At 44.9% G+C, this 15,886-nt stretch overlaps 1 protein-coding gene across 1 annotated transcript in view; it reads right to left on the bottom strand.

Annotated features, from left to right (window-relative positions):
• The window catches only part of THSD4 (thrombospondin type 1 domain containing 4), a 542,551-nt gene that overhangs the window by 19,981 nt on the left and 506,684 nt on the right, over positions 1-15,886 (bottom strand). Inside the window, exons 8-10 of the mRNA XM_060153293.1 lie at positions 10,413-10,588; positions 7,901-7,997; positions 3,050-3,325 (exon numbers count right to left, since the gene is read on the bottom strand). Coding sequence (XP_060009276.1) covers positions 3,050-3,325; positions 7,901-7,997; positions 10,413-10,588 — 549 coding nt within the window. The remainder of the gene's footprint in view (positions 1-3,049; positions 3,326-7,900; positions 7,998-10,412; positions 10,589-15,886) is intronic.

Below are 15,886 nucleotides of genomic sequence, written 5' to 3'. Positions count from 1 at the left end.
ACGGGTTCGTGTCCCGGTCCGGGAAGATCCCACATGCCACGGAGCGGCTGGGCCCGTGAGCCATGGCCGCTGAGCCTGCGCAGCCAGAGCCTGTGCTCTGCAATGGGAGAGGCCACAGCAGTGAGAGGCCCGCGTACCGGAAAAAAAAAAACAAAACCTTTTGATCCTGGGCTCCTATGTCAAGTACATTTCATTTCACACTGCTTACCTCTATGGCGTCATGGACAGATCCTCACTAAACTGATTTTGGCCTTAATGCATAATTATCTCTAGCTTTCTGCCTCTTAACAGGCATTTAACTTTCCCTCATAAGGCTTATAAGAGAAGTTGGCACAATGACTCTCCAGTTCACATTCTCTGTGCAAGTATTAAGTATAAGCACAATAAAACCTCCATAAATCAGCACTCCAGTTATGAAGCCATCATGGAACCAGCAAAGATTCCAGGCAGGAAGGGCTCCAGACCCCAAGAGGAACCAAAGACTTAAATTCGATTCTCAAAAGCCACTAAGTCAGCGCTCTTATGAAAAAGATAAAAGCGTTAAAGGTGGTTGTGAAAGATTTTTCCATGTGTTGATTATGCCATCGTTTCCAAGTTTTGTACTCTCAGACGCAAGTCTCTTGAAGAAAAGGAAAAAAATTCCCCAAACCAATACGCTGGAGGTATGTTTCCCAGTTGCAGAAACTCCTCAGGGATACAGCCTCTGTTTCTATGGTAACCTGCCCTCGAAGAACAGGTGTTTTACAGTCACAAATAGCACTTTACTACAAGCAGGAGGCTATCACCATGTATATGAAGGAAATCATGACTGCACAGTTATACATATCCTTGCAATGAGGATCTAAGGCACCTGGAACAGAAAAGCAGCATCAATTTCCCACCCAGGTGCAGAACATCAGGTCAGGGGTTTCCGGACACCACATCCCACATCTATCTTGCCTTTGAGTGTTCAAGGACACAGGACCATGAGTCCACATCACAGTCCAGACTGATACTGACCCTTTTACACACAGCCAGGCTTTGCTTCAAGCCTATCACAACTCTGCTGCTTTATTTATTTATTTTTATAAATTTATTTATTTTATTTTTGGCTGCGTTGGGTCTTCGTTGCTGCACGCGGGCTTTCTCTAGTTGCGGCGAGCAGGGGCTGCTCTTCGTTGTGGTGTGCAGGCTTCTCATTGCAGTGGCTTCTCTTGTTGTGGAGCACGGGCTCTAGGTGGGCGGGCTTCAGTAGTTGTGGCACGAGGGCTCTGTAGTTGTGGCTCGTGGGCTCTAGAGTGCAGGCTCAGTAGTTGTGGCACTCGGGCTTAGTTGCTCCGTGGCATGTGGGATATTCCCAGACCAGGGCTCAAACCCATATCCCTTGCATTGGCAGGTGGATTCTTAACCACTGCGCCACCAGGGAAGTCCACAACCCTGCTTTATTTAAATTTCACCTAGACTCCACCTTTCTCCCTAAATCCTATTACTGGATCTTTTCTTGCCGTTGGAGAGATGCCCTATGCTCCCACTGGTGTGTGGTCCCCTTTGCTGCATTAACTGACTTCGTTAGGCTACAGCCTTGCTCCAGGTGTTCTGAGTTGATTGGTCTTAAGATAATAGGACAAATACAGGATTAAGAATTTACTGAGGAGGAAGAATGGAGTTGTGGAGTGTAAAAGCTAGCTAACTAACACTTCAAGCTCCCAAAGCATTCTTTTTTTCTGAAATCCTTAGATCTGAGAATGACTTTTTTTTTTTTTTTTTTTTTTTTTTTTTTGCGGTGCGCGGGCCTCTCACTGTTGCGGCCCCTCCCATTGTGGAGCACAGGCTCCGGACGCGCAGGCTCAGCGGCCATGGCTCACGGGCCCAGCCGCTCTGCGGGATGTGGGATCCTTCCGGACCGGGGCACGAACCCGTGTCCCCTGCATCGGCAGGCGGACTCTCAACCACGGCGCCACCAGGGAAGCCCTGAGAATGACTTTTCTTTGTTTTTTTTTTGCGGTATGCGGGCCTCTCACTGTTGCGGCCTCTTCCATTGTGGAGCACAGGCTCCGAACGCGCAGGCTCAGCAGCCATGGCTCACGGGCCCAGCCGCTCCGCGGGATGTGGGATCCTCCCGGACCGGGGCACGGACCCGTGTCCCCTGCATCGGCAGGCGGACTCTCAACCACTGCGCCACCAGGGAAGCCCTGAGAATGACTTTTGAATGGCATTTGTGTAAGTGTTCCACAACCTTGACTCGTACGTCAGCTTGTAAATCTTGAACTAGGTGAGTGTATTCTCTGATCATTAATGAACACACTGTGCGGGAAAGGGTTAACTCAGCAGGCCTGAGTTGCTCAGACCCTGCATATTCCAAAGAGAGACCTGTATTCAGGACTGGTCCTTGACCAGGGCTGGAGACAACCTCAGAGCCCTTGGGATATTCTGCTGATAAGAGTTTTTCTATGCCAGAGATCTTGGGTTGCGCTCTGTCAGTTTGACAAGCTAGTTTATGACAACAGTGTGATTTCTGTGAATGCCTGTCTTTGCATGCCTGAGGCCTTAGGCCATGTTGTATTAGTTTGACCTCTGGGGTGCTAAAGGCTGAGTAGCTAATGTGGGAGCTACAGGCCTATGTGATTGAACCCCAATAAATCCCCTGGACACCAAAGCTGGAGTGAGCTTCTCTGGTTGGCAATACTCGGCTCATATACAATATTGTTGAGAGAACCAAGTGCATCCCTGTGCCACTCTACTGGGAGGGGATACCTGGAGGCTGGCGCCTGGTGTGTCCTGGACTTTGTCACACGTGCTTCTCCCTTTGCTGATGCCAATCTGTAGCCTTTCACTGTTACGACTTGTAACCATGAGCACGGCAGGTTTTCTGAGTTTTCTAAGTCCTTCGGGTGGATCACCGAGCCTGAGGGTGGTCTTTGGGAACCCCCAACACAGCCTCACACTAACGAGCATCTCACAGTCAGGCTCAAGGAGGGGAAGCTTTGCCACGTGCCTGGGGCCTACCTGCATGTTCCCCACTCCTGCTCGGGGATCTGCAGAGACCCTCCTAGCCCGCACATGAGCTCACCTTTCCCGCAGGTTGTCGAGCACTCCGTTGTCCCCAGCTGTTTCCAGTTGTGATCCCGGCTCCGCCGTGGGGTCTGTGGTGCTGGTGGTACCACATTGTCCGGCCGGTGGGGAGAGAATCTATCAGGATGCCTGACCGGGAAGGTCTGTGCTGATTCCGAGGTGAAAATTTCAGGTGCCCCGCCGTGCACGTCTGCCTTCTCTTCGTCCCCCTCTTTCCCTTCTCCCTCCTGCTGGTTCCCCCCTTCTGGTACCAGCTGGCCGTTGAAGGGCTCCCCTAGGAGAGGCAAGTGCACACACCACAGAAGATGGGTTTGGACGGTGAGTTGTAAAGAGGCAATGGCTCCAACATTAGAAATTAGGTAGCATGAGATCATTTCTAATTCAGAGCACATATATTTAAAAGAGGCAGATGTTAATTTCCCTAATATTAAAAACATTATTAAAAATGAATAAGAAAAAGATGAACATCACAGTAGGGAAAGTGGGCAAGGGACAGGGAGAGGCAATTTCTTTTCACATGAGGAGAAATACACACAGTCAAAAGTCACACAACAACGCTCAGCTTCCTTCCTAATTAAAGAACTACACGAGAAAGCAACTAACAACAGCAACTCTATTTACCTAACAATAAACTTTGGAAACCCTTAGATCCCTAAACCCCTCGCTGAAGGTGCAGGAAAACACACTTTTGCACACTGGGTGAGCCTGCAAATACACGCAAAGTTTTGGAGGGCAACTTGGCAATATCTCTCTAAATTTTAAATGCACATACCTTTTGACCTAGGGATTCAGTTTCCAGGACAATTGTCATACAAATATTCTCATTCTTTTATATAAAGCGGTATGTATAAGTATGGTTCCTAATTTGAAACAGCAAAACAGTAAAGTGAACTTAAATGTCTACCAGTGGTAGTGGTTCAAATAAATTATACTACAACCAAGAATGAAATATTATGCTATTTTTTAAAAGAATGAAGCAAATACATGTTGTGACATGGAGATATGACCCATAGGTTGTTTAGTGAAAGAAAAGCACAGCAGCAATTCAGTTTGTATACACATACACAGATGTGGCTGGACACTTTTTGAGAAACTAATTTTTTTTTTTTTTTGGCCACATTGTGCAGCATGTGGGATCGTAGTTCCCTGACTGGGGATCAAACCCATGCTCCCTGCATTAGAAGCTCCGGACGCGCAGGCTCAGCGGCCATGGCTCACGGGCCCAGCCGCTCCGAGGCATGTGGGATCTTCCCGGACCGGGGCACGAACCCGTGTCCCCTGCATTGGCAGGCGGACTCCCAACTACTGCGCCACCAGGGAAGCCCAGAAGAGCAGAGTTTTAACCACTGGACCACCAGGGAAGCCCTTGAGAGATTAATTTGTGTTTTGTTCTTTATCTCTGTTCCTCCTCCTCTCCTAGTCCAAGTGGCCAAGTTCTTAGATTTTCTTGTCTGAGATTTTTGCAGGAGTGAAAGTGAAAGGTGCAGGAAGTTAACAGCTCTTCCTTCCCACAGGGAAAGCCTGAGCTCCCAGTAAGGATAACAGGTCCCAGAGGGGCCAGCCCAGGGAAAGGAGGAGGGAAAAGTGGAGAGAGCGCTTTCTCAGAGACAGAGAGACAGAGAGAGAGAGAGATCTCCAAAGTGAGGAGTGGCAGGTGTTTGAGGTCTTGGGTTTCCTGAGCACCACAGACCTGCCAGACAGGTATCTTTCCTCTATCTGGGGTGTGTGTGGGAGCCCCCAGATTGACTGAGATTGAGTTATTCTACCAGTTTCAGAGAAGTTTCAAATTGAGGTTAGATTTATGTTGGCTTATGGAAAAGACTGGCATGTGATGTTCCTGGCACACTTATATTGTAGACAAATATTGAAACTGGCCACATACATGTTTGTATACGTACGGAAAGGGCTGGGTAGGGTCCCAACCAAATTGTAAAGAGAGATTCCCTCTGGGAAGCTGGGAGAGGGCTGAGGTTGGGAATACTGCTTTTTTAAAAAATAGACATATATCTATAATATAAAATACGTATATTAATTAGAGCAGTTTAGGTTCGCAGCAAAATCAAGTGGCAAGTCTAGAAAGTTCCCGTATCTCTCCTGCCCCACACATGCACAGCCTCCACCATCAACATCCCACACCAGAGTGGTACGTTTGTGATAACTGATGAGCCTACACTGACACATCCTTATCATCCAACGTCCATAGTTTACACTAGGGTTCACTCTTGGTGTTGTACATTCTGTGGGTTGTGACAAATGTGTGACATCTATCGACCATTGTAGTATCACACAGAATAGTTTCACTGCCCTAAAATCCTCTGTGCTCTGCCTACCCATCCCTCCCTCCCCTCTAATCCCTGGTAACCACCGATCTGTTTAATGTCTCCATAGTTTTGTCTTTTCCAGAATACCGTACATACATACTTGGAATCATACGATATGCAGACTTTTCAGATTGGCTTCTTTCACTTAGTAATACGCAGTTAAGATTCCTACGTGTCCTTTCATGGCTTGATAGCTCATTTCTTTTTAACACTGGATAATATTCCATTGCCTGGATATACCACAGTTCCTTTATCCAAATTTACCTACTGAAAGACATCTTGGATGCTTCTAAGTTTTGGCAGTCGTGGAGCAGTTGCGTTTTACTTTACATATTTCTGTTTTGATTGAATAGTGTTCAAGCATTCATTAGTTTAATATAATATAAGGAGGCAAATCCTAAGGTTACTATAAAATGCAGTTAAACCTTAGAGCTTTCTCTACTCTTTCAGCAGCACTTTCTTATTTAGTTGGCTACTTATAATACTTCATGGTTTAAAATATTATATGCAGATGAAACGAATAGAATCAAGACGAGCATACTGATATAAATGAAACTGTCCAAGATGTTATCAGATAAAACATTTTAAAATCTTTTATGTACCTTATAGGTACTGGGCACTGTGCTAGGATGGACACCTAATTTATTCAATACCTTCCCCCTCCCAAATAAAACCTTTGAGGGTATTTCTTCCCTCTCTATTTTGTAGACTGTGAATGTGTTCAGAGAAGTTACTGACTTGCCTGAGGGCGCACAGCAAGAAAGTGGCAGAATTGAATTCAAGCTCTGGCCTCCTGACTCCACTGATACGGTGGATGAAGCCTGGTCCAGATTGCCTCTCCTCACCAACTCTTTACAGCTGACCCCTCCTGGCCTGCCCTGTCCCCGGCAGCTGACCCCAGAACCACATGCTACCCATTAGCTGAGACCCATTAGGCTGTTTTCACTCATCATCATCCTACATGATTTCAAATAGTCTGTCCAATTGTCCTTATAAATCAGCATCAGTAATCTCAATCTTTCCCCATCCGAACTTGGTTTCTCAGACTGTATATTGCTCCTGGAAATGGCTTAAAAATTCTTTCAGGCTGAGTGTGCTGACTTGGAGTTTGGACAACACATGCACCCCACGTGCCAGGTGGCTCCTCCCCGACCTGTAACAATCAGATAACCTGGTTATCCAATCGGCAGCCCAGAGAAGGATGTACGGCCAGGTCTCACATCTGTCCCCTCACTTCCTAGGACAGGTATTGGACCAGGTCACCTGTAGGCAGTGTAATAAGCGCAGGGGCTAGTGACCCAGGCTGACCTGAGGTCATTGTGGGACCTGGGCAAGTAACTCAATCTCTCTAAGCTTCCATTTCCTTACTCTTAAAATGAGGCTAATAACAGTACCTCCCTCTGAGCACAGTTGTGAGAATTTGATGAGTTAGTCTATGTGAAGGGCCCAGCAGTGTCTCGCACATAGCGAGGACTCTGCGTGTGAGTGATTATGAGCGATTAGTATTAATATTTCTGCAGACCCTTCTGTCTGAAAGATGGAAAAGACAGTCTCCATTTGGGTGGTGGGCTCCATCACCATTCGGTAAAGAAATATCAGCCAGGGGCTGTGCTATACCCAGCAGAGGCAAGCAAAGCTGCTGGCTCTGTCAGCGGAGCCCACAGGGAAGAGGTGGATTGTTAGGTGTGAATTCATTATTCTTTTCTTACAGGTGAAAGCTGTGTTAGCAGAAGCAGAAGGGGACCAAGAGAAAAGGCATGTGGTGGACAGAATAATGGCCCTCTGAAGATGCCTGCGTCCTAATATCTGGAACCTGGGATGTGTTATTTTATACTGCAAAAGGGATTTTGCAGATGTGATTAAGTTATCCTGGATTTTGAGATGGAGAGATTATCCTGAATTATCTGGCTGAGCTCAACGTAATCGGAAGGGTCCTTATAAGAAAGAGGCAGGAGAAGGAGAGATGACAGAAGAAGAGGGTCAGAGGCAGAGAGAGATTTGAAGGTGCTATTCAGCTGACTTTGAAGACGGAGGAAGGGGCCATGAACCGAGAAACGCAGGTGGCCTCTGCTGAAAAAGGTAAGGAAACTGATTCTTTCCCAGAGCCTGCACAGGGAGCACAGCCTGCCAACACCGTGATTCCCGCCCAGCAAAACCCATTTTGCACTTCTGACCTCCGGAACTATAAGACAGTGAAGTTGTGTTGCTTTATGCTCCTGAGTTTAAAGTCATTTGTTAGAGCAGTGATAGGAAACTAATATAAAAGACATTTCAAAATGTTGAACTGGAAAGACAGACTGAGAATGTTCACTTCATTTTTGAGTCAAGTGAATGAAACACTCTTATCAGTGAGGGCTCAGGCAAATGGTGAGGCATCCTCTGATATCAAGGCCCGTTGGCTCTGAAATGTGTCCATGGGTTTTCTCTGTGTTGACCGAGAGACAGAGGGCAGATACACAAGAAGAAGAGAGAAAGGGCGTTAAAAGGAAATGATCCGGAGTGACCGGCAGCAAAACCAGAAATTTTACCTGGTCTCCTGTGAGGCAGCACCTGTGGGCTGATGGCATTGTTCCCCATGATTACGTACTCGTAGTGGACTCCTGGGTTAGGCTGCTGGTGTATCATCTGACGACACAAAGGTCAATGTCACTGCACTGGCACACATGCATGTCCCCTTCCTGCTGGCTTTGGGCTCAGTGGTGTACGTGGCACTAACTATAAATGAATGGACTGATTTACATGTAATAATATTAGCGGACTGGTGACACACTAAACGAAAGCTATTTCCAGATGGCTTTTCGCTATCTGCTTTTGAAGAATGAAGAACGTAGTCTTTGAGAGAATAAGAAGAAAACTAGGTTGAAAGTCAAGATTTTATAAATTTTAAACAGGAAGATGGGAGCAATGGTAGGGAATCTTTCTGTCGGCTCCCAACCATCCTCTACCATTGCTTAGATTTTCCTCATGGCCCTCAAAATATCCACTTAAGTTTTCACTACAGAGGACCCGTTTGAACACTAGGTGGCGAGACAGGGTCATGTAAGGAAGGGCCAGACCTCTGGCAGCGTCGCCCCGAGATCCCCCAGGTTCCTCCCAAGTCCTCTACCTGGCCCGGGAGGCTGACTCAGGAAGGGTCTGACCCAACCCTCTCCCTCATTGACTCTCTGGGTCCCATCCCCTCTCATCCATGGAAAGTTCCAGAACCACAGAGAGATAAGGTGAGGAAAACAGGTATAAGGGCAGTAAGTCTCCTTGGGTCCTATTCTCTCTCAGCGACCCATGACAAAAGCTGCATAGGGCTGTGGAAGTCAGCAATGAAACATTGTCAGGGACAAGTAAACGAAACAAACCAGCATGGCTCAGCAGAATAAATCCCTCCCTATTGGCTTTGGAGCACAAAATCCTTTGTGCTCATGGCTTTCCTGGAGGGAAGCAGGGTGGTGGGTTAAATGGAGCCGCGGAATGCAAATCTGCAGTGAAAATACGAGCCAGGCAAGGAGACAGGTCACGTTGTGATATTTCTGTCTCTACTGCTTTACGAAGGGGTTCTCCTCTTTACCCGCTGGGTCACCTAGAGCAAGTCCCTCAATCTCATGGTTTTCGATTTCTTCATCTGGAGAAGCAGGAGGTGAGAATCCAGTTGATCTCTGAGGTCCTGTTAGCTACAGGCATTCTCTGAGTCACTCCTGCATGGGTGGGTCCTGTTTGGTCCATGAGGGTGTCTATTCCACCCAGTTACACCATCAGCCTTTACCCCTTCCCTACGTGTGAAACGTGGCCTCCCGTCTAGAAATCACCCAACAGAAGGCGGACATGAGAACCCCTGGGCCCCCTACATCCAGGAACCATGGTGGGGAGCAGAGAACCTCTGAGGGACACAGTGGTGTGACCACAGGTCCTTGCTGTCTACTCCTAGTCCCTTCACTTCTCTTTTCACACAATCCAACAGTCATTCTGGGGCCGGAAAGCCTTCCCCCCTCTACTGTGCCTCTTCTGTGTGAACATTCTGCCAGTGCAAACCTTGTCCCATTTATGAAATTATTACTGGCCACCACAACCCAGACCACCCATAGTGGGCCTTTAACAACCTGAGTTTTTACCCCTAATGCCATTCGAAACTTACCCGGAGACCAACACCAGCTGGACAGTCTATAAAAAAATATTCAGAATGAGCTATAACAAGACTTCCTTTGTAGTTTCTAGTCCATGAGCCACTAGGCCCAAAGGGAATTAACATGTAACTGTATAGTTAGACAAGTCATATTTATAAAATTCGAACTTGGCAAATATCAAGTAGACCAGCATGGCTTTGGAGATGGTGAGAGAATATATATCTATGGGTGAGCGCATTCTTTTTTATCAAAACGTGATTTTGAGCTTTTATTTCCGGTCCCCTTTTATTTCCTGATCTTTTTAAGAAGATTGGATTCTAGTGGTTTCTTTTAAAAAATAAGGACCATTTTTAACTCCGGGGCAACTTAATACTTCAGTTTCTTGTCAAAGAAATCAAAGTTCTGTCTTCTGCGAAGCAGGGAACGACTGGTAAATCTCTATATTGTTACTCCAAGCTTTATTGTGTCATCTGGAGTACTCTGGAGTTCTTGTTTCTTCACTTGCTTTAGTAGAATTTGAAGAGGGCTGGGAACTGTGAGTGGTCTCCTCTTGCTTTAGGCATTTGCTTTCTTTTGCCGTAAAAAGAAAACACGCCAAATTAGCACAGGAGGAAAGTGTCTGGAGGAGAGCCAATGCTCATGAAATAAAGGGTATGTTTTGCCTCTGATTTGGTTCAACAAGTAAAATTGGTTTTACTGGCTCAATAAACGCTGAGGGTAATAAGCATCTGGGAGAGTTTAAGGTTTCTATGAGCTAGGTACATTCGGAGGTGAGGGGCAGAGAGGAATGCCAAGCATGTAAGGGTACCCCAAAAGGCGCCGCTCAAACGGTCTTATTGAGCAAGGGCAATATTTATTGTTTATTTGTTCTAAGTGTGGTCCTGAGAAGCAAGAAGATACAAAATCCAGGCCAAGAGTTCAAACTCACATAGACATCCAAGATCTCATTAGTGGGACCTTCGGCCAAAAAGGACTCTCCGGCAGTGCTCGAAATCTCATTTGGTCGCTTGTATGTGAACATGGTCCCTCCTCCTTCATATTTTCCAGGCCGGTCAATTGCCCAGTTCCCGTTGATGATGGAGCGGCCAGAACGACTTCGCAAGGCTGTTGAGAAAAATGAGAGTCCTCAGGTAAGCCCAGGTGTGCACAAGAAACTGACTGCCCCCTACTTGCCGGCTTATTCATTCATCAGGTTTGTCATTAGGATCGACTATGTGCAGGGCACTGGCCTAGGCCCTGGAACAGGATGAGGCATCTAGATCACAGCCCTTCGGGCTTCATCACTTCTTCAACCCACTTCAATCCCTTCTACCACTTGGACTTAGTCTAGAAAGGAAGGGTGGGAGTGGTTAGGAGAGAAGAATGTGGAAAATGAGAGAAAGGAGGAAGTTAGAGGTGGAAGATAAGGGGGCGGGGAAGGGAAACTGTGTTCTATCGCATTATCTAGGTGAGAGGTTGCACACTGGCAGCTCATGAGCTGCTTTTGGCCCACAAACGGAATTAGTTTAGCCATTGTAGTGTTCTTTTTTTGTAAATAATTGAAACCAAATTTAAGAATTGGGAGATTTCACATAGAAGTTTTAGAGTTCTAGCTTCTCTTGTAAAACAAGAAGACATGTTAACCTTGGCTCCACATTCTCTCATGGCAGAGTCATGGAGCTGAGGAGGACTGCCTCTGTTAGATGGGGCCTGCGTGCTCTGGCTTGCCCTACTCCCCACCGCTCCCTAGTGATCCCCAACACTGAGGCTAAGTCTCAGTTTATTACCCATTTATTTATGAATATAGATTATTTATTCCGTTTATGATCATGCTGAATTAATATTTTCCTTATAGAATAGAAAATTTCTTAAAATTCTTCCTACTGGTATGTCTACTAAAAGTGGCAAAGCTAAAGACAGGCTAAAAGGGTCACAGGACTTTCTCCTACTTGGTCATCTTCATTCATTTGTATTATCTGACTTCTGTGGATTTTTGAGGGTGTAGCTATGTACCTACTCCCACATACACTGTCAGAATTCATCTTCACAACATTGCTAAGCAGATGTGCATCCTCATCTTTCAGAACATGGTTCAAGTCTGAGAAGGAAGTTGTTCAAGTTCATGAAGACAAGTGACAGAACTGCTATTTGGAGTCCAATAACAGTGGACTCAGGAGGGAGGTAAGAACGGAGAAGAGGGGCAAGGAACAAGGTGTCAGAGTTATTGAGAGAAGAAAGGGCAGCATCTGAGAGCAGACTTGACTCCCTTAGACATTTGGTACCTTGAAACCCACAAGCGAATGGCAAATTGGATTTAAAGGAGATCCCATTTTAAGTGGCATGGTCAACAGTGGGCCTGTGACAGTCACTGGCTCTGTGTACTTTCAATTTACATAGTTACTAAACTTAATTTTTTTACAATGTATTTTGAAAAAAATTTACACATAAACGAAAGTAGTGAGAACGGTATAGTAAACCTCCATGTACCCATCCCATCACCCAGCTTCAATAATTATCAACTCCTGGCTTAGCTTTTTTCACTTTGCAAATCCCAGACACTGTTTATCCTTACAGTTTTCAGTAGGTGTCTCTAAAATATAAAGACTCTTTGTTTCTTAAAGCCAGTTTCAGCAGCGTTTTCTACAATGGGCCTTCCCAGGCCTGCAGAGTCAGAAGCTGCTCTGAGAGGTGGAAGAGCCCCCAGGGTTGAGGTGGCCTCCCCTGCAGACTCTATCCCTGGCTGGCTTGTTGCCATGGCTCCTGGGAGACCACAGCTGGGGAACATCAAATACCAAATTAGAAAATCACTTCAGCTTACTGAGTGGCAAGGAAGGGTCAAGAGTAGAGACTGAGGATGAATAGGTTTGGGGCTGTTTTCTCTCAAAACCACACTTCTTGAGAGTGGTCCATATGGTGTCTCCGTGTTTTCACTTCCCATTCATTTCTCAATCGTCTCCAGTCTGACTCCTGCCCCCATTATTTCACTGTAACAATTCAAATGAACGTCACCAGGACCTCCATGTTGCCCATTCCAATGGGCATTTTCCAGCCTTCCTCTTATTAGATGTCTCAGCAGCATTTGGCACTACTGGCTGCTCCATTCTATTTGAAACCTTCTTTCACTGGTTTCTGGGACACTTCGCTCAGCTGGTTTTCCTCCTGCTCTCGGGCTGCTCACCTGTTCTTTCTTTTTTTGTCTCATCTTTCTCTACTTGGCCATTAAATGTTAGTGTTCCTTAAGGCTTCAGAGTAGAGCTGATTTGGGTGCTGTACTCCTTTCATGGGTGATTGCATCTTTGCCCAAGGCTTTAATTACTATATTCCAGTGACTTCCATTTTTATGTCTCCAATCCAGACTTTTCCTCTGGTCCCAGGCTTATAGGATTTTAGTTCCCTGACCAGGGATTGAACCCAGGTCCTCAGCAGTGAGAGTGTGGAGTCCTAACCACTGGACCACGAGGGAACTCCCTGGTCCCAGACTTTTATATCTAATTAGCTATTTGACAGCTTCACTCAGATGTGTTGTGTAAGCCTGAATTCATCCTTGACCTCTTCCAGTATTTCTTTTTTTAACTGAAGTATAGTTTATTTACAGTATTATATTAATTTCAGGTTTACGGCATAATGATTTAGTATTTTTACATATTATACTCTCTTCCCTCTCCCCTTTGGTAACCTCTAGTTTGTTTTCTATGTCTGTGAGTCCATTTCTGTTTTGCATATACATTCATTTATATTATTTTTTTAGACTCCACATATAACTGATATCATATAGTGTTTTTCTCTGTCCTACGTATTACACTAAGCATAATATTCTCTAACTCCATTCATGTTGCTGCAAATGGAAGAATTTCATTCTTTTTATGGCTGAGTAATATTATATATATATATGTAATGGAATATATTTTTATATATATATATATATATATCTCACATCTTCTTTATCCATTCATCTGTTGACGGGCACTTGGTTTGCTTCCATATCTTGGCTATTGTTAATAGTGCTGCTATGTCCATACATCTTTTTGAATTAATGTTTTAGTTTTTTTTTGATGTATACCCAGGAGTAGAACTGCTGGATCATATGGTGGTTCTTATTTCAGTAAATGGTACCACCATCCATCTAATTAGGAACCTAGGAATCATCCTGGACACTTCCTCCCTTCCTTATCCCTTATATCCCATCCATCATCAAATTTTATTTGACCTTCTCCATATTTCATGAACTCATCTGCTTCTCTCTTTTTTTTTTTTTTGCGGTACGCGGGCCTCTCACTGTTGTGGCCTCTCCCGTTGCGGAGCACAGGCTCCGGACGCACAGGCTCAGTAGTTGTGGCTCACGGGCGTAGCCGCTCCACGGCATGTGGGATCTTCCAGGACTGGGGCACGAACCCGTGTCCCCTGCATCAGCAGGCGGACTCTCAACCACTGTGCCACCAGGGAAGCCCTCATCTACTTCTCTTCATGTCCACTGTCATAATTCAGGGTCAATGTACCATCAGATTTCATATGGACTAACTCAAAAACCTTCTGACTGGTCTTCCTGTTTACCTTCTTTTCAGCCAGAGTGATCTTTTCAGAATGCAGATTTGATAACCAACTGTGGCTCAAAATCCTTCAATACTTTCTATTTCTCTAGGAGAAGAACCCCTCAATCATCAGTGGGGTCAGGGCCCAGGTGATGTAGTCCAGCCTCATCTTGTGTCACTGTTATTCTACTCTCTGTGCTCTGATCCCTGGCCTTCTTTTAGCTCATCTGATACATCACATTCCCTCCAAAATGCTGTTCCTTCTTCCAGAAATGCTTTCCCTAACCACAAATCCTATTTGTTCTTTAGATGTCAGCTACTTCAGGTAATCTTCTCCTACCCTCAGTCCAGGTCTCTCTCTTCTCACATGTTCTAAGAGATGCAAGAGCCTTTCCTTCAGGGCACTTAACTCAGTCTGTACATACACCCATTCAGAGCATGACTTGGTTAATGTTTGTGTCCCAGTATTGTAAGCTCCCAAAGGGCAAAGACAGTGGTGTTTCCTCACCAACAATGGTGAGCTCTAGTGCCCAGCATACTGCTCACCATGTAGTAGGAACTTAATACTTACGGAATGCAAAAATATCTAGTAGAAAAAGGCAACAGCTCAAAAGAAAGACAGGCAAAGAATGATAAGTAGGCAATGCACAGAAAACCAAACACAAATTCCACAAGCAAATGAAAAGATGCTCTACCTTACTTATAATTTAAGAAATGCAAGTCAAAACCACAATGTAATATTCTTGACCCACCAGATCAGCAAATGTTTAAAAAATTTAATACTGCCAGAATTGACATGTGTGCAAACAAGCAAGCACCCATGACATTGCTGGTGGGAATGTAAACCGATTCAACCTTGGAGGGCAGTTTGGTTACAAGCTGTTCTCAGGTCAAGAGGATGTTTAAATGCCCATCCTCTTGACGTGAGCATTGTACTTCTAGGAAACTACTTGAGGGCTATCCTTCTAAGTATACAAAAGTGTTTTAAATAAGGATATTCTCTGCAGACTGTTTTAACTTGAGAAGAATTAAAGCCAACCTAAATATCCATTAGTAGAGGATTGCTTATGTAAATTGTCACCCTGGATAATCATGCAATGGAATATCACGTGGCCCTAAAAATGATGAGGCAGGTCTGTGTACGTGGGTATGAAAAGAACTCTGTGATACATTAAAAAAAATTTTTTGTTTTTCTTACTTGAATACTTTTTCATTTTGGCCGCACAGTGGGCATGTGGGATCTTAGTTCCCTGATCAGGGGTCGAACCCGCGCCCCCTGCAGTGGAAGCGTGAGTCTTAACCACTGGACCGCCAGGGAAGTCCCTGTGATATGCTTTTAAATAAAAACGTATACATAAAACATGTAGACACACACAGAAAACATTTCAGGGAAAGATGGTTCTAAAACTGTTAACATTTGGGGACAGGAACCGGGGTTTAGGTTGGGATGGGAGATTAGAAGGGAGACATTTATTTCCCATTTTATATCTTTTTACTACCATTTAAAATTTTTTTTACCATATGCATATATTACTTTCTTTAAAGCTTAAAATTTTTAATTAATATAAAGGACAAGGTACTACAGAAATACTACTAAGGGATATAAAGATTTTCCCTTTTTTTTTTTACAGCTTCTCCTTAAAAGACCATTCAGAGCATCAGGAGCTCAGAATTAAGGTAGGTTCTGGCTAAGATTTTATTGCTTTTAATGGCAGTATTGTAGAAGAGGTTATTATCTGGAAACCAAAAAGTCCATTAAAGAACATTTGAAGTACTGTATGGGAGAGAGCATCAAAGGCCCCTCCTGGAAACATTGGGATCCTGAATCTTTTTACCATCCACTACTGTTACCTGTACATTCCCTCTAAAGGTTTAGATGAATCTTTAATCATAT

Source organism: Lagenorhynchus albirostris, chromosome 1, assembly GCF_949774975.1.
Source record: "Lagenorhynchus albirostris chromosome 1, mLagAlb1.1, whole genome shotgun sequence".
NCBI lineage: Eukaryota > Metazoa > Chordata > Mammalia > Artiodactyla > Delphinidae > Lagenorhynchus > Lagenorhynchus albirostris.
The sequence above is the reverse complement of the archived record's forward strand: the minus strand, read 5'-3'. Positions and strand labels throughout refer to the sequence as shown.